Source organism: Bacillus rossius, chromosome 14 (assembly GCF_032445375.1).
Source record: "Bacillus rossius redtenbacheri isolate Brsri chromosome 14, Brsri_v3, whole genome shotgun sequence".
Lineage (NCBI taxonomy): Eukaryota > Metazoa > Arthropoda > Insecta > Phasmatodea > Bacillidae > Bacillus > Bacillus rossius.
Genome location: NC_086341.1, coordinates 5,398,943 through 5,417,150, shown reverse-complemented (window position 1 = coordinate 5,417,150; position 18,208 = coordinate 5,398,943). Strand labels below are relative to the sequence as shown.

At 47.9% G+C, this 18,208-nt stretch overlaps 1 protein-coding gene across 3 annotated transcripts in view; it reads right to left on the bottom strand.

The window, feature by feature from the left end:
• The window catches only part of LOC134539059 (cysteine-rich motor neuron 1 protein-like), a 313,989-nt gene that overhangs the window by 15,143 nt on the left and 280,638 nt on the right, over positions 1-18,208 (bottom strand). The window contains exons 2-5 of one of the 3 annotated variants that reach the window (XM_063380767.1): positions 5,263-5,487; positions 4,352-4,588; positions 1,930-2,121; positions 645-860 (exon numbers count right to left, since the gene is read on the bottom strand). In XM_063380767.1, coding sequence (XP_063236837.1) covers positions 645-860; positions 1,930-2,121; positions 4,352-4,588; positions 5,263-5,487 — 870 coding nt within the window. Of the gene's footprint in view, positions 1-644; positions 861-1,929; positions 2,122-3,007; positions 3,521-4,351; positions 4,589-5,262; positions 5,488-18,208 lie in introns of those variants that run through there. The other 2 variants (XM_063380768.1, XM_063380769.1) reach the window with 2 other exon arrangements.

Below are 18,208 nucleotides of genomic sequence, written 5' to 3'. Positions count from 1 at the left end.
CCCTACCGATTCTCCTTCCTTTCTCCTACCCCTGTCGCGAGCAGAAGCTATAAGGTTGTGACGCCGTGACGGGTCCCAAGTTTTCAAATATCTTACTATTGTATTTAACCAGCGCGGTAATTATAAGCAGGTGGTGACTGGGTAACTCTTCAAGCTAAAGCTAATTGTTTCCAGGAATAGGCCAGTTTTGCCGAAACCCAACCATTTTTATTCCTTTTTTTTTTGTATTGTCGAGCTTCGAGCATTATTTATGATTTTGAGTGGGATTAATTAAAATATCTTTAATTAATTTCTTACTTCATCACTCAAAACAATTTTTTTTATTAAAAAATTAATATTTTTATCATTACAATATTTAAAGTTAAGTACCGAAAAATGCTCAAATAGCACTATTTTACACCTTAAAATCAAAAATTTTCCGGGGGACCCCCGCTTTAATAGGGGGGAGGGAGACCATGCTTTTTAACCACACCCCCCCCCCCCCCCCCATACACAAATCCTGGCTACGCTACTGGTGTTAACTAAATATTTTTGAAGTGAAACATCTTTGGGCGTGATGAGAGTAACATTTCAATCACAATTCCAAGGGCGAAGCATTCATTGACGCCAAAGAGCAATGCACTGAGGCCAATGGGCGCACTCACAGTTGCAGAGGGGGCAGCACTCGTCCGGCACGTAGTCGGGGTTGTCGCACGACACCTCGCACATGTAGGCCTGGCACTTGTTCCGCCCGCCGGCGCACACGCACGAAGTGCAGGGGTCCTCCTGCCAGGAGTCGCCGCTGCGCAGGATCTGCCCCCGGGAGGACACGCAGCCGTGGGGCGCCTGGCCGGCTGCCTCGCCCTCCGCCAGGTCCGCTGCTGCACACCGGGCCCACAGTTCCTACATCACCTAGGCGTGCTGGCAACAAGAGCCTGTGATGCACATTCTGTATTGCACAGACCCGAACAAGCCCGAATACCTACCTTACCTTCGGCCAACTTCGTCAGTTTTGTTTTGTTTATTACTTTACAAAATTGTGGATGGTTGTTTATGTTAGGTTAGTATAGCTACATTAAAAATACTCAATTTCAAATCTTTTTAATGCCGACGTTTGGCCGAAGGTTGATATTCGGGCTTGTTCGGGTCTGTGCAATACAGAATGTACATCGTAGGCTTCCCTGCTTGCAACGCAAAACTGTATAATTACCTAAATATATGTGATTTTGAAATAAATAAATAAAATAAAACTTTGAGGAACATTGTTACACATTTGTGTACTGTAACCAATAGTATTTTAACATAAAATAACTAAAAATGTATGTGGTTTTGGCAATGGCACTGTGAATCCCAGAGATAAGGAAAGGATATAGATGTGAAGCCGTTTTCCCACCATTTCCCCACCCCCCTGATTATCACATACCAATATGGCGGGTGTTTGTTTATAATTTGTACCAGCTGTTCCGGCCTGATTTGATAGTTAAGCTTTTCGAAAGAAAATTAGAAAAAAAATATATTAATGGCTAATATGTTTATATATGTATTAAAAGTCCAAAACTAGTGTTCATAATAGAAACGTAATGATATGAGTTGATACTTTTCTCCAATTTAACCTCTAATACAGGTACACCTGATGCACTTGTTGACAAACGGCCGCTGTATTGGTGTGTGTAGCACACTGAAATCCCCCTCGCCTAGAATCGGACTTTATGCTCCATGTGTATAATTCTCTAGTCTCTGCTGAGTATTGACCAAAGCAGCTCTGATATTAACCCTGCTTTTTCAAGTGGCTCGTGAAACAGATACTAGAGTGCAGTACACGATGAGCGACTAGCGCCTCTTTGCGAGACTTGTGTGCACGTAGTCACCCAAAGGTCTGCAGCAGGTCCACTATCAACTAGTGAGATAAGTACGATAATAAGGGCCAACTGGCACTGACGGGGAACTCACACACGCAGACGGGGCAGCACTCATTGGGCATCTTGCGGACCTCGCTGCAAGACGCCGGCGCCTCGGGGCAGTGCGTCACGGCGCACAGCATCTTCCCGGCGTCACACGAGCACTGCGTGCACTCGTCCTTCCACCAGCTGGAGCCGTTTGCCACAGCCAGCCCCGCCTCGGTGATGCAGCCCTCGTCCGCGTCTGAGACACGTACACCAACACCGCTGGAGCCAGGCAAGGCACGGGGACTCCACAACCGCAACACTGCTGTCACACCCGTCTTGTTTCTTTCCCGAAAGTTCCTCTCTTCCCCACCCCAAGTACCTCCTCTATGCCAAGCCCCTTCCCAACCCTATGTCCCTCATCTATTCAAATCCCTCCCTCATGACCTGGTTCCTCTCCCCACTTCACGTGCCTCCCCCCGAATCCAAGTTCCTTTCTTACCTCTAGGTTTCTTCCACACTCAAGGCCCTCCCTCATTTCAAAATTTCTCTACCTAACCTTGTTCACAATATCCAAAAGTACCTCCAACCTTTCCCAAATCTGCCAACAAGCCTCTTCCACAAACCGTAAGTTGATTCCCCATCCTAATACCTCCTCCACCACAAGCTTCTTCTCCCCAGCAGTCCTGGTTCAGAGACCAGCCGACATCTTCCTTTACATTCCAACAGCTTCATCAGGAGACGTGGTATCCAACCCACATGCCGGAATACATTCCTCAGCCACCGATCAGAGGTTCGCGAACATAATAACCTCAGCTGCTGACGAACTGGCCTCAGAAGCTACAGCTACATTGTTGGCCTAATTACAGAGTAGCTTTCGTGCAAAACTCGACACGTCCATCACCAGTAAAAATGTATTTGTCACATGTTTTGAGACCCTTTTTGCACAAAAACCCATACTTCATACTTGTAAATGACTTGGACATGTTGGGTTTTGTATCGTCGTGAAATGGTCGTGTTCTTCACCTCAGAAAAAGGGTCTGAAAACATGTGAAACATACATTTTTACTGGTGATGGACATGTCAAGTTTTGCAGGAAAGCTCCTACGCCAGGGGAAGAACGTGTTCGCGTCTCCTGTCCTCACCTTTGGGCACGCACTCGAAGAGCGGGCAGCAGTTGCCCGAGCGGCCGGTCCCATTGTTGGCCCACTTACAGACTGTACGTGGGAAGAACGTGTTCGCGTCTCCTGCCCTCACCTTTGGGCACGCACTCGAAGAGCGGGCAGCAGTTGCCCGGGCGGCCGGTCCCATTGTTGGCCCACTTACAGACTGTATGTGGGAAGAACGTGTTCGCGTCTCCTGTCCTCACCTTTGGGCACGCACTCGAAGAGCGGGCAGCAGTTGCCCGGGCGGCCGGTCCCATTGTTGGCCCACTTACAGACTGTATGTGGGAAGAACGTGTTCGCGTCTCCTGCCCTCACCTTTGGGCACGCACTCGAAGAGCGGGCAGCAGTTGCCCGGGCGGCCGGTCCCATTGTTGGCCCACTTACAGACTGTACGTGGGAAGAACGTGTTCGCGTCTCCTGCCCTCACCTTTGGGCACGCACTCGAAGAGCGGGCAGCAGTTGCCCGGGCGGCCGGTCCCATTGTTGGCCCACTTACAGACTGTATGTGGGAAGAACGTGTTCGCGTCTCCTGTCTTCACCTTTGGGCACGCACTCGAAGAGCGGGCAGCAGGTGCCCGGGCGGCCGTTCCCATTGTTGGCACACTTACAGACTGTATGTGGGAAGAACGTGTCCGCGTCTCCTGCCCTCACCTTTGGGCACACACTCGAAGAGCGGGCAGCAGATGCCCGGGCAGCCGTTCCCATTGTTGGCCCACTTACAGACTGTATGTGGGAAGAACGTGTCCGCGTCTCCTGCCCTCACCTTTGGGCACACACTCGAAGAGCGGGCAGCAGGTGCCCGGGCGGCCGTTCCCATTGTTGGCCCACTTACAGACTGTATGTGGGAAGAACGTGTCCGCGTCTCCTGCCCTCACCTTTGGGCACACACTCGAAGAGCGGGCAGCAGATGCCCGGGCGGCCGTTCCCATTGTTGGCCCACTTACAGACTGTATGTGGGAAGAACGTGTCCGCGTCTCCTGCCCTCACCTTTGGGCACACACTCGAAGAGCGGGCAGCAGGTGCCCGGGCGGCCGGTCCCATTGTTGGCCCACTTACAGACTGTATGTGGGAAGAACGTGTTCGCGTCTCCTGTCCTCACCTTTGGGCACGCACTCGAAGAGCGGGCAGCAGTTGCCCGGGCGGCCGGTCCCATTGTTAGCCCACTTACAGACTGTATGTGGGAAGAACGTGTTCGCGTCTCCTATCCTCACCTTTGGGCACGCACTCGAAGAGCGGGCAGCAGTTGCCCGGGCGGCCGGTCCCATTGTTGGCCCACTTACAGACTGTATGTGGGAAGAACGTGTTCGCGTCTCCTGTCCTCACCTTTGGGCACGCACTCGAAGAGCGGGCAGCAGGTGCCCGGGCGGCCGTTCCCCAGCCGCACCACGTTGGCGTGCTGGCCCGGGGCGCAGCTGGCGATGGGGCAGGGCGCCGGGAGGCACTGGCAGCCCTGCGGCACGGAGCAGCAGTCGCCCGGGGCCCGGTGGCTGGGCAGCCGGTAGCTGTCGCGCGGGCAGTCCAGCTTCTCATCGGGACACCACACCCCGCTGCAGTTGCGCTCTGGGGACACCGGCACACGAACCACACTAGCACTGCGTTGTTACCGGAGACTACCACAGTACACAGGTGGAGCATTAGCAGTCAGACACGACCTATCCTCTTCTTCTGATTTTTAACATATCAATATTGACGACTTTAGTTAAGCTGTTCGGAAGAAAATTAGATCAAAATAGTCCAAAACAAATATTCAGAATACAACTTTTTTTCCCCTCCAATTTAACCTTCAATAAAGGCACACTGATACATTTGTAAACAAACGGCCGCCATATTGGTTCGTGTAGTACACTGAAATTCTCCCTCTCCCTTTTCGTCTTCACCCCCCCTGAATCGAAACCTTATGTTCCATCTTGTATATTTCCCTAAACTCAGGTTGTTACTAATATATGTCATGCAGTCATCCATCGAGATCTTCAGAGTTGGATTGAGAAGTGCAGTGGATGGAACAGAACCGTAAAGAAATGGAAGAGGGAGCGTAGTAATGGGTGAACTGACCAGTGCAGCGTGGTGACGATGGAACGGATTGGGACCATGCGGATCGTGTGGACGGTGGACAGTGGGTACTGTAAGCGTGGGACGTACACGTGCTTTGTAACAGCGGTGTGGAATAAAGAGATACGACACTGTTGCGGAGACCTGAAGGACCTCGTCAGGGGGTAGGGGAGAGGGGGGCGCACCTCTGGGGGAGACGCACTCGTAGACGTCGCAGCAGTCGCCCGGCAGGCCGGAGCCCCGGCGCCGCAGCTCGCGCCGGGCGCCGTACTTGCAGGTGGGCCGGGCGCAGCGCTCTTCCAGGCAGGCGCACGTGCCGTTGGAGTCTGGCGCCGAGTCGGGTGGACAGAGCGCCTCGTCGGGCCCGGCCGTGGGGCAGGGTCCCGGCCCGTCGCAGTCCCCGCTCCAGTCTGCAACACAAGCCACCCCGCCGTCACTCTCCGAGTCCCTCCTGTTGCTCGCGGCTCGTCGGGCCTCGGACCCACTAGTGCAGGGGCGCAACAACAGGGAAGGGGGGCAAGGGTATATTGCCCCCCCCCCCCTTCTGAAACTTTGAAGTGGGGGCAAACAGGGGCAAAGGAAGTGCTGTGTAATCAATTTTTAGATAATAAAACTGCTTAAATAGCACCATTTTTCCACCTTGAAATACAAATTTTTTTCCCGGGGGAGGTTCCCAGGACCTCCCCCGCTTCAATATGGGGGATCGATGATTCTTTATAAAAAAAAAGGTATATTGCCCCCCTCCCCCCCTTTTTGGAAATTTAGTTGTTACGCCCCTGCACTAGTGGGTCGCGACTAGATCCTAAAACTATCAGAAACAATCGAACAAACCATCAGGGGAGAAAAAAAAAAAAGAAACATCGAAACAAAAGCGAATTGTTGTGTTGATTTGTTTTCTTGGTTCTTGATTTTTTTGGCATCTGGGGCAGACAAACAGAACCACTACATCTCCTCGCAGATGACTCGCACAGTCCACACGGGTGGTGCACACTCTGGCAACGTCACTCCCCCCTCCAGTTATACCGCCACTACTGTTCACTAACCTCAGTCACTCAGTCTCACTGTGGACATCGCGCAGTGAGTTACATATCTATTGTGAAATAAATAACTGTATTGCTACAAAGTGCTTATATTTTGACAACCATTTTCAAATCAGAACACAAAATTGTTTATCAATAATCAATCCGATAAGGAAAGGTGGGTCGCCAGCTGAAAAGGGTTGGGAACCACTGTCTCAGCGACATGAGCGGTGGTGGATCAAGCTTGGTGACTGGAGGGAGGAGGGCATTGGTTCGCAAGGTGGGAGGGGGCCTGTGGAAATAACCGTGAAGAGGGGGGGGGGGAAAGCACACAGTCCGAGAGTTTTGCACGCGGGGTTAACCGACAAGTCCTCTCTGGATACGGTATTTGGGTCTACATGCATGCAATAAGCAGACAACTTTAAAATTTACAGAAAGTTTACCGTGAGACAAAAAAGCCCCTCACCAAGGGCAACTGTGTCTCAAGAGAAATCTATTGCTGTAGGATATTTTTTATACAAAATATTTTATTTGGACGAAAATAAACATACACAACCATTAAACGAACTTTTGATACTGTAAAAGTTAAAACATAATACGTTTTATACTATTACACGTAGAAATATTACACATACGAAATAAAAACACCGAATTCCAATTTTTGTTACAATTCAAATTACAAATAAATAAATAGCGATGTCACTGCGATGTGCACAAATATTAAATAAAACCTTTCTGTAATTGTGTACTCAAAGAAGTTCATGTGTAATAATCCCGATGATTTAATTAAGTTTTTGAAGGTTTCATTGTATGAAATAAAACATTTATGCTCCTGCTTAACCCTGAGGTAAGCTATTACCAAGAATTCTGTACCCAGGAGTACTATAAATTCCAATAAAATATAGTTGTATTCAAATAATGTGAATATTTCTAAATAAGTAAGCAAATCTCACAAACCTAGTGCCATCTAAATTCTTAGTCTTCAGAAACTGATCGATTTAAGGTCAGTACTATCATTACCTAAAATTCCGGCGATGTCAGTATGAAATTTACCTATTTTTTTTAAATTTGACATCTCCAACACTCTCATTGATTTAGTACTTAAAAATAAGATTTTTAAAATCCCTATTTGCAAACAGTTGTTTGAATAGCTTTCCAGTATAAGCTGCGCATATTAAGCACGGTAAAACAAAAAACAAAACAAAAAAGCCAAAAGAGATATAACAAAGTTAACATTTCTGTGGCTTTAAAACCAAATAAATAAAATGTTATACAATAACTTCATGCTTGTAAGCACACACATATTTTAACTAAACACACTCTTTTAATATCTAACATTTATTTCGAAATAAGTTTACAATCGACAGTTTACATATTTTTTACTAGTATATAGTTAGTTCTATATAATTATTGTACAGCGGGACTGTAAGATTGTTTGCAGAAAATGAACTAAAAAAATGCCAGACTAGTTATACAAATTACATCATTCATGCTGAACGAAGAACATAAGAATAAATAAATTTGTTCGTTACCGAGATTCGATGTTACTGCACGTACTGCTCGTGTTAATGACACAAGAAACTAAAGTAAAGTCGTGGAATAACATATTGTCAGTGTTAAGAAGACTGCAAGTATCCGCTCTGCCACTCTGGTTCTGGGGTAGAGCGCCTGACTTGTGAATTGTAGGACCCGGGTTCGCGCCCCGGCTCCTCCAAGGCGGAGTGCCCAAACGAAATGGTGGCATTTTCTCTGGTAGGAATACAATCCCTTGTAACAAGTCAGGCTACCAAAGAAACGGTGGGTGGAACAGAAAAAAACCTTCCAGGTGGCTTCAAAATGGGGAGCCCGTTTCTTTTCTTGGGCTCCCCATGCGGTGGCCATTCCGGGGGTTTCTCCGGGGGAACGGAGTTTTGCAAAAATATTTTTTGGAGTTTTGTAGCGTTTTAGTTTTTAGCAACTGTAGCATTATCATTCCAACATGTTATAAATAAAGCTCCAACAAACATTAATTTTTTTGTACATATAATATAAGTGTGTATCAGTCAGTTGCATACCGATGTTGTGTGTTCAACCATTTATCGGTAAATATTTTCTTAAATTTAGTCACAAACTATTGACCAATACTTTTGTTATGTAGTATTTTAGACGTTTTTGACGGAAAAAAAAAATTATTATATGCACATGAATTTTATTCCTAAAAATATTATTTCTGAAAAACCACGTAGTTTTCAATCAGGAAGATCGTCTTTAACACACACAGTATTGTGTGTGTGTGTGTGTGTGTATGTGTGTGTGTGTATGTGCGCGCGTACCAGTATAACATCGAGATATAAATAAAATATTATATTTATTTTAATATGAGCTAAGCTTTTGATACTTTCCAACCCAATCTTATTATTAAAAAAGTTATCAATTTTAGGCCTCGTCAAGCAATGCGTAGTATATATTTATTTTTATTATCTTACAAATATACGCTTTGCAGTCAAATTTGCAAATGCAATTTTATGGTATTAGGTGTTCCGCAAAGTAGTAGTTTATCTCAACTACTATTTAGTATTTAATAAATTATATTCCAATTGTAATCAGAATTGATAAATAAAACATGCTGATGAAAAAAATAATTAAAAAGTTTGTGAAACTATTCAGCAAGATATTTCATCTGTATGGTTTTCAAGTTAACACGTCTCTGAATTACGATATCATCTATTGTATAACATTTAGTAAAAAAAACTATTTCAATTAATTATAATTATCACATAGTAAGAATTGACATTAAACGTGGTGTCCACTTTTAATACCTTCCAGTTATATTGGATGCCAAGTTTTTATTTTTCACCAACATGTAGTTGCACTTGAAGATCTAAGGTCTTATTAAATTTATAACTTTCTCTAGACCAGTACCTGATTGTGTCGTAATTTGGAATTAAATAACTATTTTTAACTGTAATAGAATTGAAAGTATGCAGAAAAAAAATTCCTATATTAATATTTTAAAATTTCAGGCTTCAAATTTTTTAAAATATGCTACATTCATATATATAATTTTAATTTTCTATTTACTCGACGTTCAATAAGTGATACACATTTTATTATATACGTTTTATTACAATTTTTGATGGTTTAGACATAATATCTCGGTTTGGATTAAGAATTTCAATTTGCAATTACATAATTGTGACACTTTTAAAACCATTAGTAACTATAAAATTTGTAAAAAATTATAACTATTTTTGAATAATCTAGAAACATTCATTGGTAAAAAAACTTACGCAAAAAGTTATTTAAAACTTTTATAATCTACATATTTATTTTGTAAACACCATTTTAGTTTCTTTTCAAGATTTTTGTGAAAACCCAAGTAACCAATTATAACCAATTAGTTACTATGAACTTTATCAATCTTTATCTGTGTGTTGTGTTGTTTCGTGTTTTGTGGTAAAGTTATTGATATGTATCATTGTACCTATGTCTTGTGTTAATGTAAATGTGTTTTTGGTTGTTGTTCTATGTGCTTATATGGTACCTATTTTTAAATGCATGTGCCATATTTCGTTTTAAAGAAGCAGAATAATATGCTACGCATAGTAATATTTTTTATTTCGTAATATAAAAAAATACATAAATCTTAGCAGAGTTTATTTGTGAAAGACTGCAAACCTGTGTAAAGCCCACCAACATTCGATGTACGAGCCTATGTCTCCCCTAGAACGCCTGTGCTGCTTGACCTGTGCCAACAAACTACACTACACAGAAATATTTCCCTCAAATTTCAGCATCTTAAATATACATTTTGTAGACTTTAATTTAATATGGACATTAAAAACCTTAATATCTGAGATTTTTGTTTTCTATCACCCTAATAATGAAAACTTTACATAAGAAAACCATTGAATATTTGCGTTGGATTTGCACTCATTAAATAATGATCTTCAATTATTCCAGTGTGCAAAAATGTAAATTCTATGAAGCTAGTTTAACATTACGATTTTATCAGTAAGGCAGTTTTCCTAATTCCGTGGAATGTATAAGAAATGTTGGCAGAATTCCCCTTCGTCCATTTTTGTTATGGCAGTCTTCCATTATGTTACTTTTCCGTCCCTTCGTCAAAACAGGAGGAAAAGTACCATAATGGAAAACTATCATATGTATTTTTTTTTAAGATCATTGTAATAAGAATACAGTGTTGTTCCCTATAAACCAGTTTTGGAAAAACATTTCTTTCTTCTCGTCCGCGATCTGGAAATGATTTGTTATTGCAACTATCACCGTCAGAAGCGCTATCTGTAAGCTTTCAAGTTAACGTGAGAAACAGTTAGAGGGTTGACAGCGCTATCTACCGAGTTTTCTATACACTACTTCGAGAGCAATACCGCTGTACTCTTTTCATAGAGTGTATAAGAAAATATGGCAGCATTCCGTCTCGTCCTTTGAAATTATGGCCTTTTTCGAAGAGGCCAGGCGGAATACTGTCATTATGGTAGTATTCCAGTATGGTAGTCTTCCGCGCCCCCATGCAGAACATAGTCCTGGTGGATAAATTTTAAGGAGTAATTACCTCTTGCAAGATTACGCCAAGCCAATGTTTTACCAAACTTAAATTTCCCCATAGTAAAGATTTTCGATCCCCCAGTATAGATTTCAGAAAAAATTTTATTCTAAAATTTTAATTTATTTTAATTTGATTTACTTCCAACCACCCGGTCGGTCGCGCTGGGGGAAGTACTCGTGTGTGGCTGTTCGGTGGCAGCGACAGTGCCCGCGCCAAGTCGCCACCTGCGACCCGCGACACACCTGGCGCCGCTCTGGGACAGCGCGACGTGAAGTGACATTGTCGCTGTCGCGGGCTGCGGCCGGCGACTTGCAACCACAGTAGCCATCGCTACACCATCCTCACTATGGAGGAGTTAGAGTAAAGTAAACTGTCTAAGGGATTCCTCCGGCCCTCTTAGCGTGAGCCCTACCGGCCCGGGGCCCCCAACGGAATACGCCGTACACGCGAATAGGGAAAGTCGTTGAGAGCTCCAGCTATGACGAGAGGTATAGTCACCACCACGTGTCCCTATCTCACGCAGCTTAGCCCTTGGACCTTATCAGCGCTGCCGGTGCCTGCCCCGATCCACCAAATCACGCTGGGTCGCCTCAAGTCACCCGGTGAACCCGTGGTCCGGTGGAGGCCTATCCAACCCCTGCCAGCTGTCCGGGCCAGTACCGGAGCTGTGTCGTCGCTCACCACGTCGACTCCGCATCAGGGCTAGGGGAACCCTCGTAGTCTGCTGCAAGCGATCGGAGCACCACCACCAGGTACGGGTCCTACCCAATCAGACCCGAGACCCTAGAGGAAACCACTTCCACGTCGGCTCCTTCCCGCACTACTACCAACTTCGGTGTCTGTACTGGCCGCAGACTGTTCACCTACGACCAGCCGACCAGCCGCGTGTCGGAGTCGCTCCAATGTATCCGTCTCCTCGGATCAGTGGCGGATCCAGAGGTTCACCTCGGAGGGGGCACTCTAGGATTTCAGAATAGCCAGAGAAAAAATGTCTTAAAATTACTAAATTTGTATTTAATCTACTCACACTACACATAACATCCAACCACCCAGTTTTATGATTCTACAAGAAATTCATTAATTATATTAACATATTTTATTCGTTTCAGAAACAATCATTTTTGTCGGCAATATTAATGTAGCAGACAACTGGTTTTTCGGAGGGGGGGGGGGGGCACTTGCCCCTGGTGGCCCCCCCCCCCCCCAATTGGATCCACCTCGTCTCCTCGGATGATCCTCCGACCCGCCGCTGTCGGTGGTCGTGCGCCAAAAGAACGAAAATGAACGGATCGCGACACGGAACTGATTCACCTGAATCGTTCAGCCCGTCACCGCTGTGCTGCTCGTAAGGGGAGGGGGGGGGGAGGCTGCGATGAAAACGGGGAAAAGCCGGATGGCACGTGATAAAGAGAACGAGAAGACGGGGAAGAATAGGCCGCGGGAGACCGGCAGGTTCATCGGGTAAGGGTGGAGGGGGGGAGGGTGTTTGTATCCCGTGGGAAATCAAGGAGCGGCCCGGCCGCTGTTTATCCCCCGGCCGCGCGACAACAAACCGCCCCTCCGGTCAGCTGATGGCGAGACTGTGTTGCCACCTCGACACGCCGCAAGGTTGCCACATCTGCAGCCTGCAACTGTCGACGGATAGGTAGACACCTGGCAAAAATTTGCGGATTCGTTTCGCGATAGGCTGTAATCCAAATATGTTGACCTTTTTTGCTATTTCAGTGAATTTTACCCCAGTTTATCTGAAAGACTGAGCCAATGAAAAAAAAAAACCCCTTCAAGAAAAGAAGTATCGAAATCACATGCATCCCTGTTAACGGGTGTCACGTGTCAGTAGCCAACGAGCAGACGTAATTTGCCCGAGTGCACAGAGGGTCATAGAGTCTATCCTATAGGCCATAGAAATCGCGAATTCTTCCGGTCTCTACAGATTATCACTCCACAGCGTTGCACACATCATCATAACGCAGTGTTGCAAAATGTGGCACGTGCAAAAAAAAAGGGGGGGGGGGGGGGGATTGGCGGATATATACCCTCCACGAAGTTATGAAGTTATGGAAAAAAAACCTTCGATATTTCTGTGAAGGTAGAGCTTTCATAATGTCTGGATTAAGATATACACATGAAGGGACTCATATTAAGATTGATAATGTCAGCAGTTCAAACCTCTAATTGTTTACTTATTTTTTTTAATACACAAAATTCTAAGTTTATTTATCTCAGAATTTTTTTTTCAGAACCCCTTCCCGCTAAAAAAATATTGCTGTATCCGCTAGAGGTTGCAACAACATCACAACACCCCCCCCCCCCCCCACCATACAGCTCGCGCCGAGCAGCTCATGTACCACCGTGTGACCTAACACCCCTGTCTAACAAAAACCAAGTACTTTCATGAGCGCGTGAGAATGCTTTATTACCAGGGACGAGCTTATTTGATGAATTTCGATCAAACCCAAATAACAACGAAACATGTCAATATACAGCATAACACCTAAATGCAAGTTAATGAACAATATAGAACCAAAATACAAATTTAATTACGAAATCAAGCAACATTCAACCAAAACCCTATTCAAATCACTAAAAAGTAATATAACATTTTTTTTTTAATGCAAGAAATGTCATACATTTTTTTTACGAAGTTTGTACCTAAGATTTTGTTTGGATGAACACCTTTCATTGAATCACTTTATAACTACAACTGCTCGCCGATTATTTTTTCAATGTTCTGAATAATTATTTTATCGTAAAAATGCAGCATGTCAATATTATACAATTTTGGTGAGATATAAATTTAAAAAAACTAACTTAATAAAATAATAACACACGAATCTTATGCTTTAAAAACGAAATTGAAGTAAAAAAATAAAACCGTAACATCTTGTGTACCACGCACAACTATGTTCCACGACAGCGGCGCCTACCATGAAATGCAACCAGCTGTTCTCGCGCGCTGTGCGGGCAAGTATGCAGCCCACAGCCAGGCGCTAAATCTCTCGAACTCTACAAACCAGCGGGCACTAAGGGCGTATATAACTCGCACATTGCACGCCTCTTCGCCTTTACGCGCCACGCAACGGAATGGCACGCAGTCTTCCCGTAGATAACACACCTCTATGGGACTTTTAAGCAGGTGGTGGATTATTGAAGACAATGGCTCCATGCGCATCCCTATACCCCTGAGAATACAGTGTATACAATTTTTCATACCTAAAAATGTCCTTAAAAACACCCATTTTAGATTTTTTTAATGTTCAAAAGTACACGTTATAGACGAAACCATAGAACGAATCTTGTAGAGACCAGTGCAACGGCAGTTATACGATATTCAGACACTTTGAATCAATCCTGAGCGGTTTTTAAATAGCCTGCTTACAGCTCAGCACGTGGTTTGGTGACCAATCCAGGCGGCCACCTTCATTCATTCAGAAAAAAAATAATTTAATTCTAAACGCCATAACGATTTCACAGGGAAAACTGTTTGTAGTAGACAGTCACTGTTAACTTCAGGTATTCCATTAAATTATATCCTATGTTTTAACGTAGCCAAAGATTGAAAATTTTCATGGCCTAAAAACTGTCTAGAAATACTTTACGTTCATATTCATCCCCATTAAGAAAGTTTGTACCCCTCAATACTGCATTTCTAAATGACTGGCCACAGCTTCCATTAAAGCTTCAGTATCAAGTTACTTGCTCGCCATAGCTGACGGGCGCTTGCTGAAGCCAACAGTAGTAGACAACAATAATGGACAAGAGTAATGGACAAGAGTAATGCACAACAGTAATGGAAAACAGTAATGGACAAGAGTAATGGACAGCAGTAATGGACAACAGTAGCGAGGAACCGTGCTAGCAGCTGATGGCCGCACCGGGTCGCGAAGCAGTGTCCTCCCGATATGAGGGCCCAGCGCTTAACCACTGCGCCACCTCGCTCGGGTGATCACTGGCCGCTAAGCCAGAAGGGATTTTGAAAAGAAGAATTTTTTTTGCAGCGAACTACGAACAACGAGGCCAGCGATATCACTGGCGTCGGGCGGACCTCATGATGTAAGCCCTCGTGTTTTACGAAAGTTCTGCCCTGAGATGAGCAGCAAAGACATGGAAAGGGGAGGGAGGGCATGGTCCCTGGTTCAATACCGAGGGAGGTCCACCCTCCATTAGCCCCCCTCCCCTACCCCCTCACTGTCGCCGAACTTTCCGCCGGCCCGACAGAGGACGAACGCCAGCAGTGAAGGGAGGGGAAGTTCTCCCAGGCCTACCCCGCCGACACTTCAGCAACTTCACTCCCAAAGAGAGAGAGACAGACAGTCCACTCCTTTGTTACTACGCCATTCGTCCCTTCTTTCCCTCCCTCTCTCTCTCACCCTCCCAATAGTAGGCCCAGATCGTTGCGAAGGCTTCCCGTAGTGACGAGGAGGGTGGGGGAGAAGTCGGTTCGGTAATGTAACTTTTCTCCCCTCCTAGCCCTCGACCCGAGCTTCAAGAACTTCTCTATGCGAAAGTGGAAAGTTTTCTCTGGATGGAGAAAGATGAAGTAAACGCCGCGCCTTCACTTAAGATGATTTTTTTCTTTTTAATTTCTTAAGACAGTGCTTTAGATTTCCTTCTAACATCCGTCTTTTTTTTCTTTCCTTTACGAGAGGGTTATTAACTTCTCGTTTATCGTCCTAGACCAGGGCAATGCTGTTATCGACTGTGTTCAGGAGCAAGGCTAGTAGAGAGTGCTTAAATATAATTTTGAAAAGCTCTGCGCACCGTATGTGTGTCCGGGCAGACTACCATTACACCTTTACCATCATTTCTCCGCCATATGATGTTACGGTCACCTCTCAACTCTCATAGTTGTCCTGTGCACGACGAGAAGACTGAGCGCCAGTCCAAGAGGAGACACCGCGCTTAGAAGCACCGGCGAGAACGCGACACAGATGCACCCCGTCTACTAGCTGGGGTGGTTGAAATCTGGCAACGGTGTTGGCATCTCACCCAACCCTCCTACGATATAAGCGCGAGACAGACTCCAGGGCGCGGAGGAGCGGTCTGCCGCGCGGGTGGCGGCGCACTTGGCGGGAGGAGGGCGAAGCGGAGGAGCGGTCTGCCGCGCGGAGTAAGCGCGCGGGGCGGGAGGAGGGCGAAGCGGAGGAGCGGACTGCCGCGCGGAGTAAGCGCGCGGGGCGGGAGGAGGGCGAAGCGGAGGAGCGGACTGCCGCGCGGAGTAAGCGCGCGGGGCGGGAGGAGGGCGAAGCGGAGGAGCGGACTGCCGCGCGGAGTAAGCGCGCGGGGCGGGAGGAGGGCGAAGCGGAGGAGCGGACTGCCGCGCGGAAGCAGCGCGCCTGGCGGGAGGAGGGCGAAGCGGAGGAGCGGTCTGCCGCGCGGAGTAAGCGCGCGGGGCAGGAGGAGGGCGAAGCGGAGGAGCGGACTGCCGCGCGGAGTAAGCGCGCGGGGCGGGAGGAGGGCGAAGCGGAGGAGCGGACTGCCGCGCGGAGTAAGCGCGCGGGGCGGGAGGAGGGCGAAGCGGAGGAGCGGACTGCCGCGCGGAAGCAGCGCGCCTGGCGGGAGGAGGGCGAAGCGGAGGAGCGGTCTGCCGCGCGGAGTAAGCGCGCGGGGCGGGAGGAGGGCGAAGCGGAGGAGCGGACTGCCGCGCGGAGTAAGCGCGCGGGGCGGGAGGAGGGCGAAGCGGAGGAGCGGACTGCCGCGCGGAAGCAGCGCGCCTGGCGGGAGGAGGGCGAAGCGGAGGAGCGGTCTGCCGCGCGGAGTAAGCGCGCGGGGCGGGAGGAGGGCGAAGCGGAGGAGCGGACTGCCGCGCGGAGTAAGCGCGCGGGGCGGGAGGAGGGCGAAGCGGAGGAGCGGACTGCCGCGCGGAGTAAGCGCGCGGGGCGGGAGGAGGGCGAAGCGGAGGAGCGGACTGCCGCGCGGAGTCAGCGCGCGGGGCGGGAGGAGGGCGAAGCGGAGGAGCGGACTGCCGCGCGGAGTAAGCGCGCGGGGCGAGAGGAGGGCGAAGCGGAGGAGCGGACTGCCGCGCGGAGTAAGCGCGCGGGGCGGGAGGAGGGCGAAGCGGAGGAGCGGACTGCCGCGCGGAAGCAGCGCGCCTGGCGGGAGGAGGGCGGAGCGGAGGAGCGGTCTGCCGCACGGAGTAAGCGCGCGGGGCGGGAGGAGGGCGAAGCGGAGGAGCGGTCTGCCGCGCGGAGTAAGCGCGCGGGGCGGGAGGAGGGCGAAGCGGAGGAGCGGACTGCCGCGCGGAGTAAGCGCGCGGGGCGGGAGGAGGGCGAAGCGGAGGAGCGGACTGCCGCGCGGAGTAAGCGCGCGGGGCGGGAGGAGGGCGAAGCAGAGGAGCGGTCTGCCGCGCGGAGTAAGCGCGCGGGGCGAGAGGAGGGCGAAGCGGAGGAGCGGACAGCCGCGCGGAGTAAGCGCGCGGGGCGGGAGGAGGGCGAAGCGGAGGAGCGGACTGCCGCGCGGAGTAAGCGCGCGGGGCGGGAGGAGGGCGAAGCGGAGGAGCGGTCTGCCGCGCGGAGGCAGCACGCCGGGAGGGAGGAGGGCGAAGCGGAGGAGCGGACTGCCGCGCGGAGTAAGCGCGCCTGGCGGGAGGAGAGCGAAGCGGAGGAGCGGACTGCCGCGCGGAGTAAGCGCGCGGGGCGGGAGGAGGGCGAAGCGGAGGAGCGGTCTGCCGCGCGGAGGCAGCGCGCCGGGCGGGAGGAGAGCGTAGCAGAGGACGCGCTGGTAGCCGATGCGCGTCCCGCCGAGATCAAAGGCCCTGCGCGATCACGCATCCCGGACGAGTTCACTTTCTTCCCTCCGCAGCGCTGCTATCGTGACAGGGGATGATGAGTGAGAGAGAGAGAGAGAGGGGGGGGGGAGAGAAAGAGAAACGAAATGATGAGTGAGAGAGAGAGGGGGGGGGGGAGAGAAAGAGAAACGAAATGAAGCCCGACCAGCCACAAAGCATGCAGGTTTTTTTTTTTCTCCAAAAAGGGAGTGAAGGGAGGAACGAATACCAACAAAAAGTTATGCGCAAATTAAAAACCTGACTTTCTAGTTTTTTTTTTTTTTAAGCGAGACAGCCGCAAATTTGTATTGAAAATATGCCGGAATAGAAGGGGGGGGGGGGGATGATATAGAAGTTGTATACACTCGCTTGAAGTCGAGAAAAATTTCCAATATCACAGTGAAGGCAGTATATTATTTTTGGTGATGGAAGGAGAGGTGTTAAAATATGTTGTACTACCAACTACACAGGCTGAGATTAATGTTGAAAATCATAATCCCACAGTTCAAGCCTTTTTTTGTTTTTAAAAGATTATTTTATACATATGTCCTAATAGTTTTTGTGTATTTGTTTCAAATTATCTCCTTAAAAAAAAAATACTGATTATATTGTCAGCGGTCACCCACACATAACTGGTGGGCTAACTGCTGACTAAACTGAGATAATACAAGACAAGAATTCCTAATTGATTAAAAAAGTTCGTTTTGACATACCTCTTTGTATGATACACTGCAGGTCATAGATAAAACTCAACGGAATAAAATACGACTTACGCACACACCAGAAAACAAGTCAAA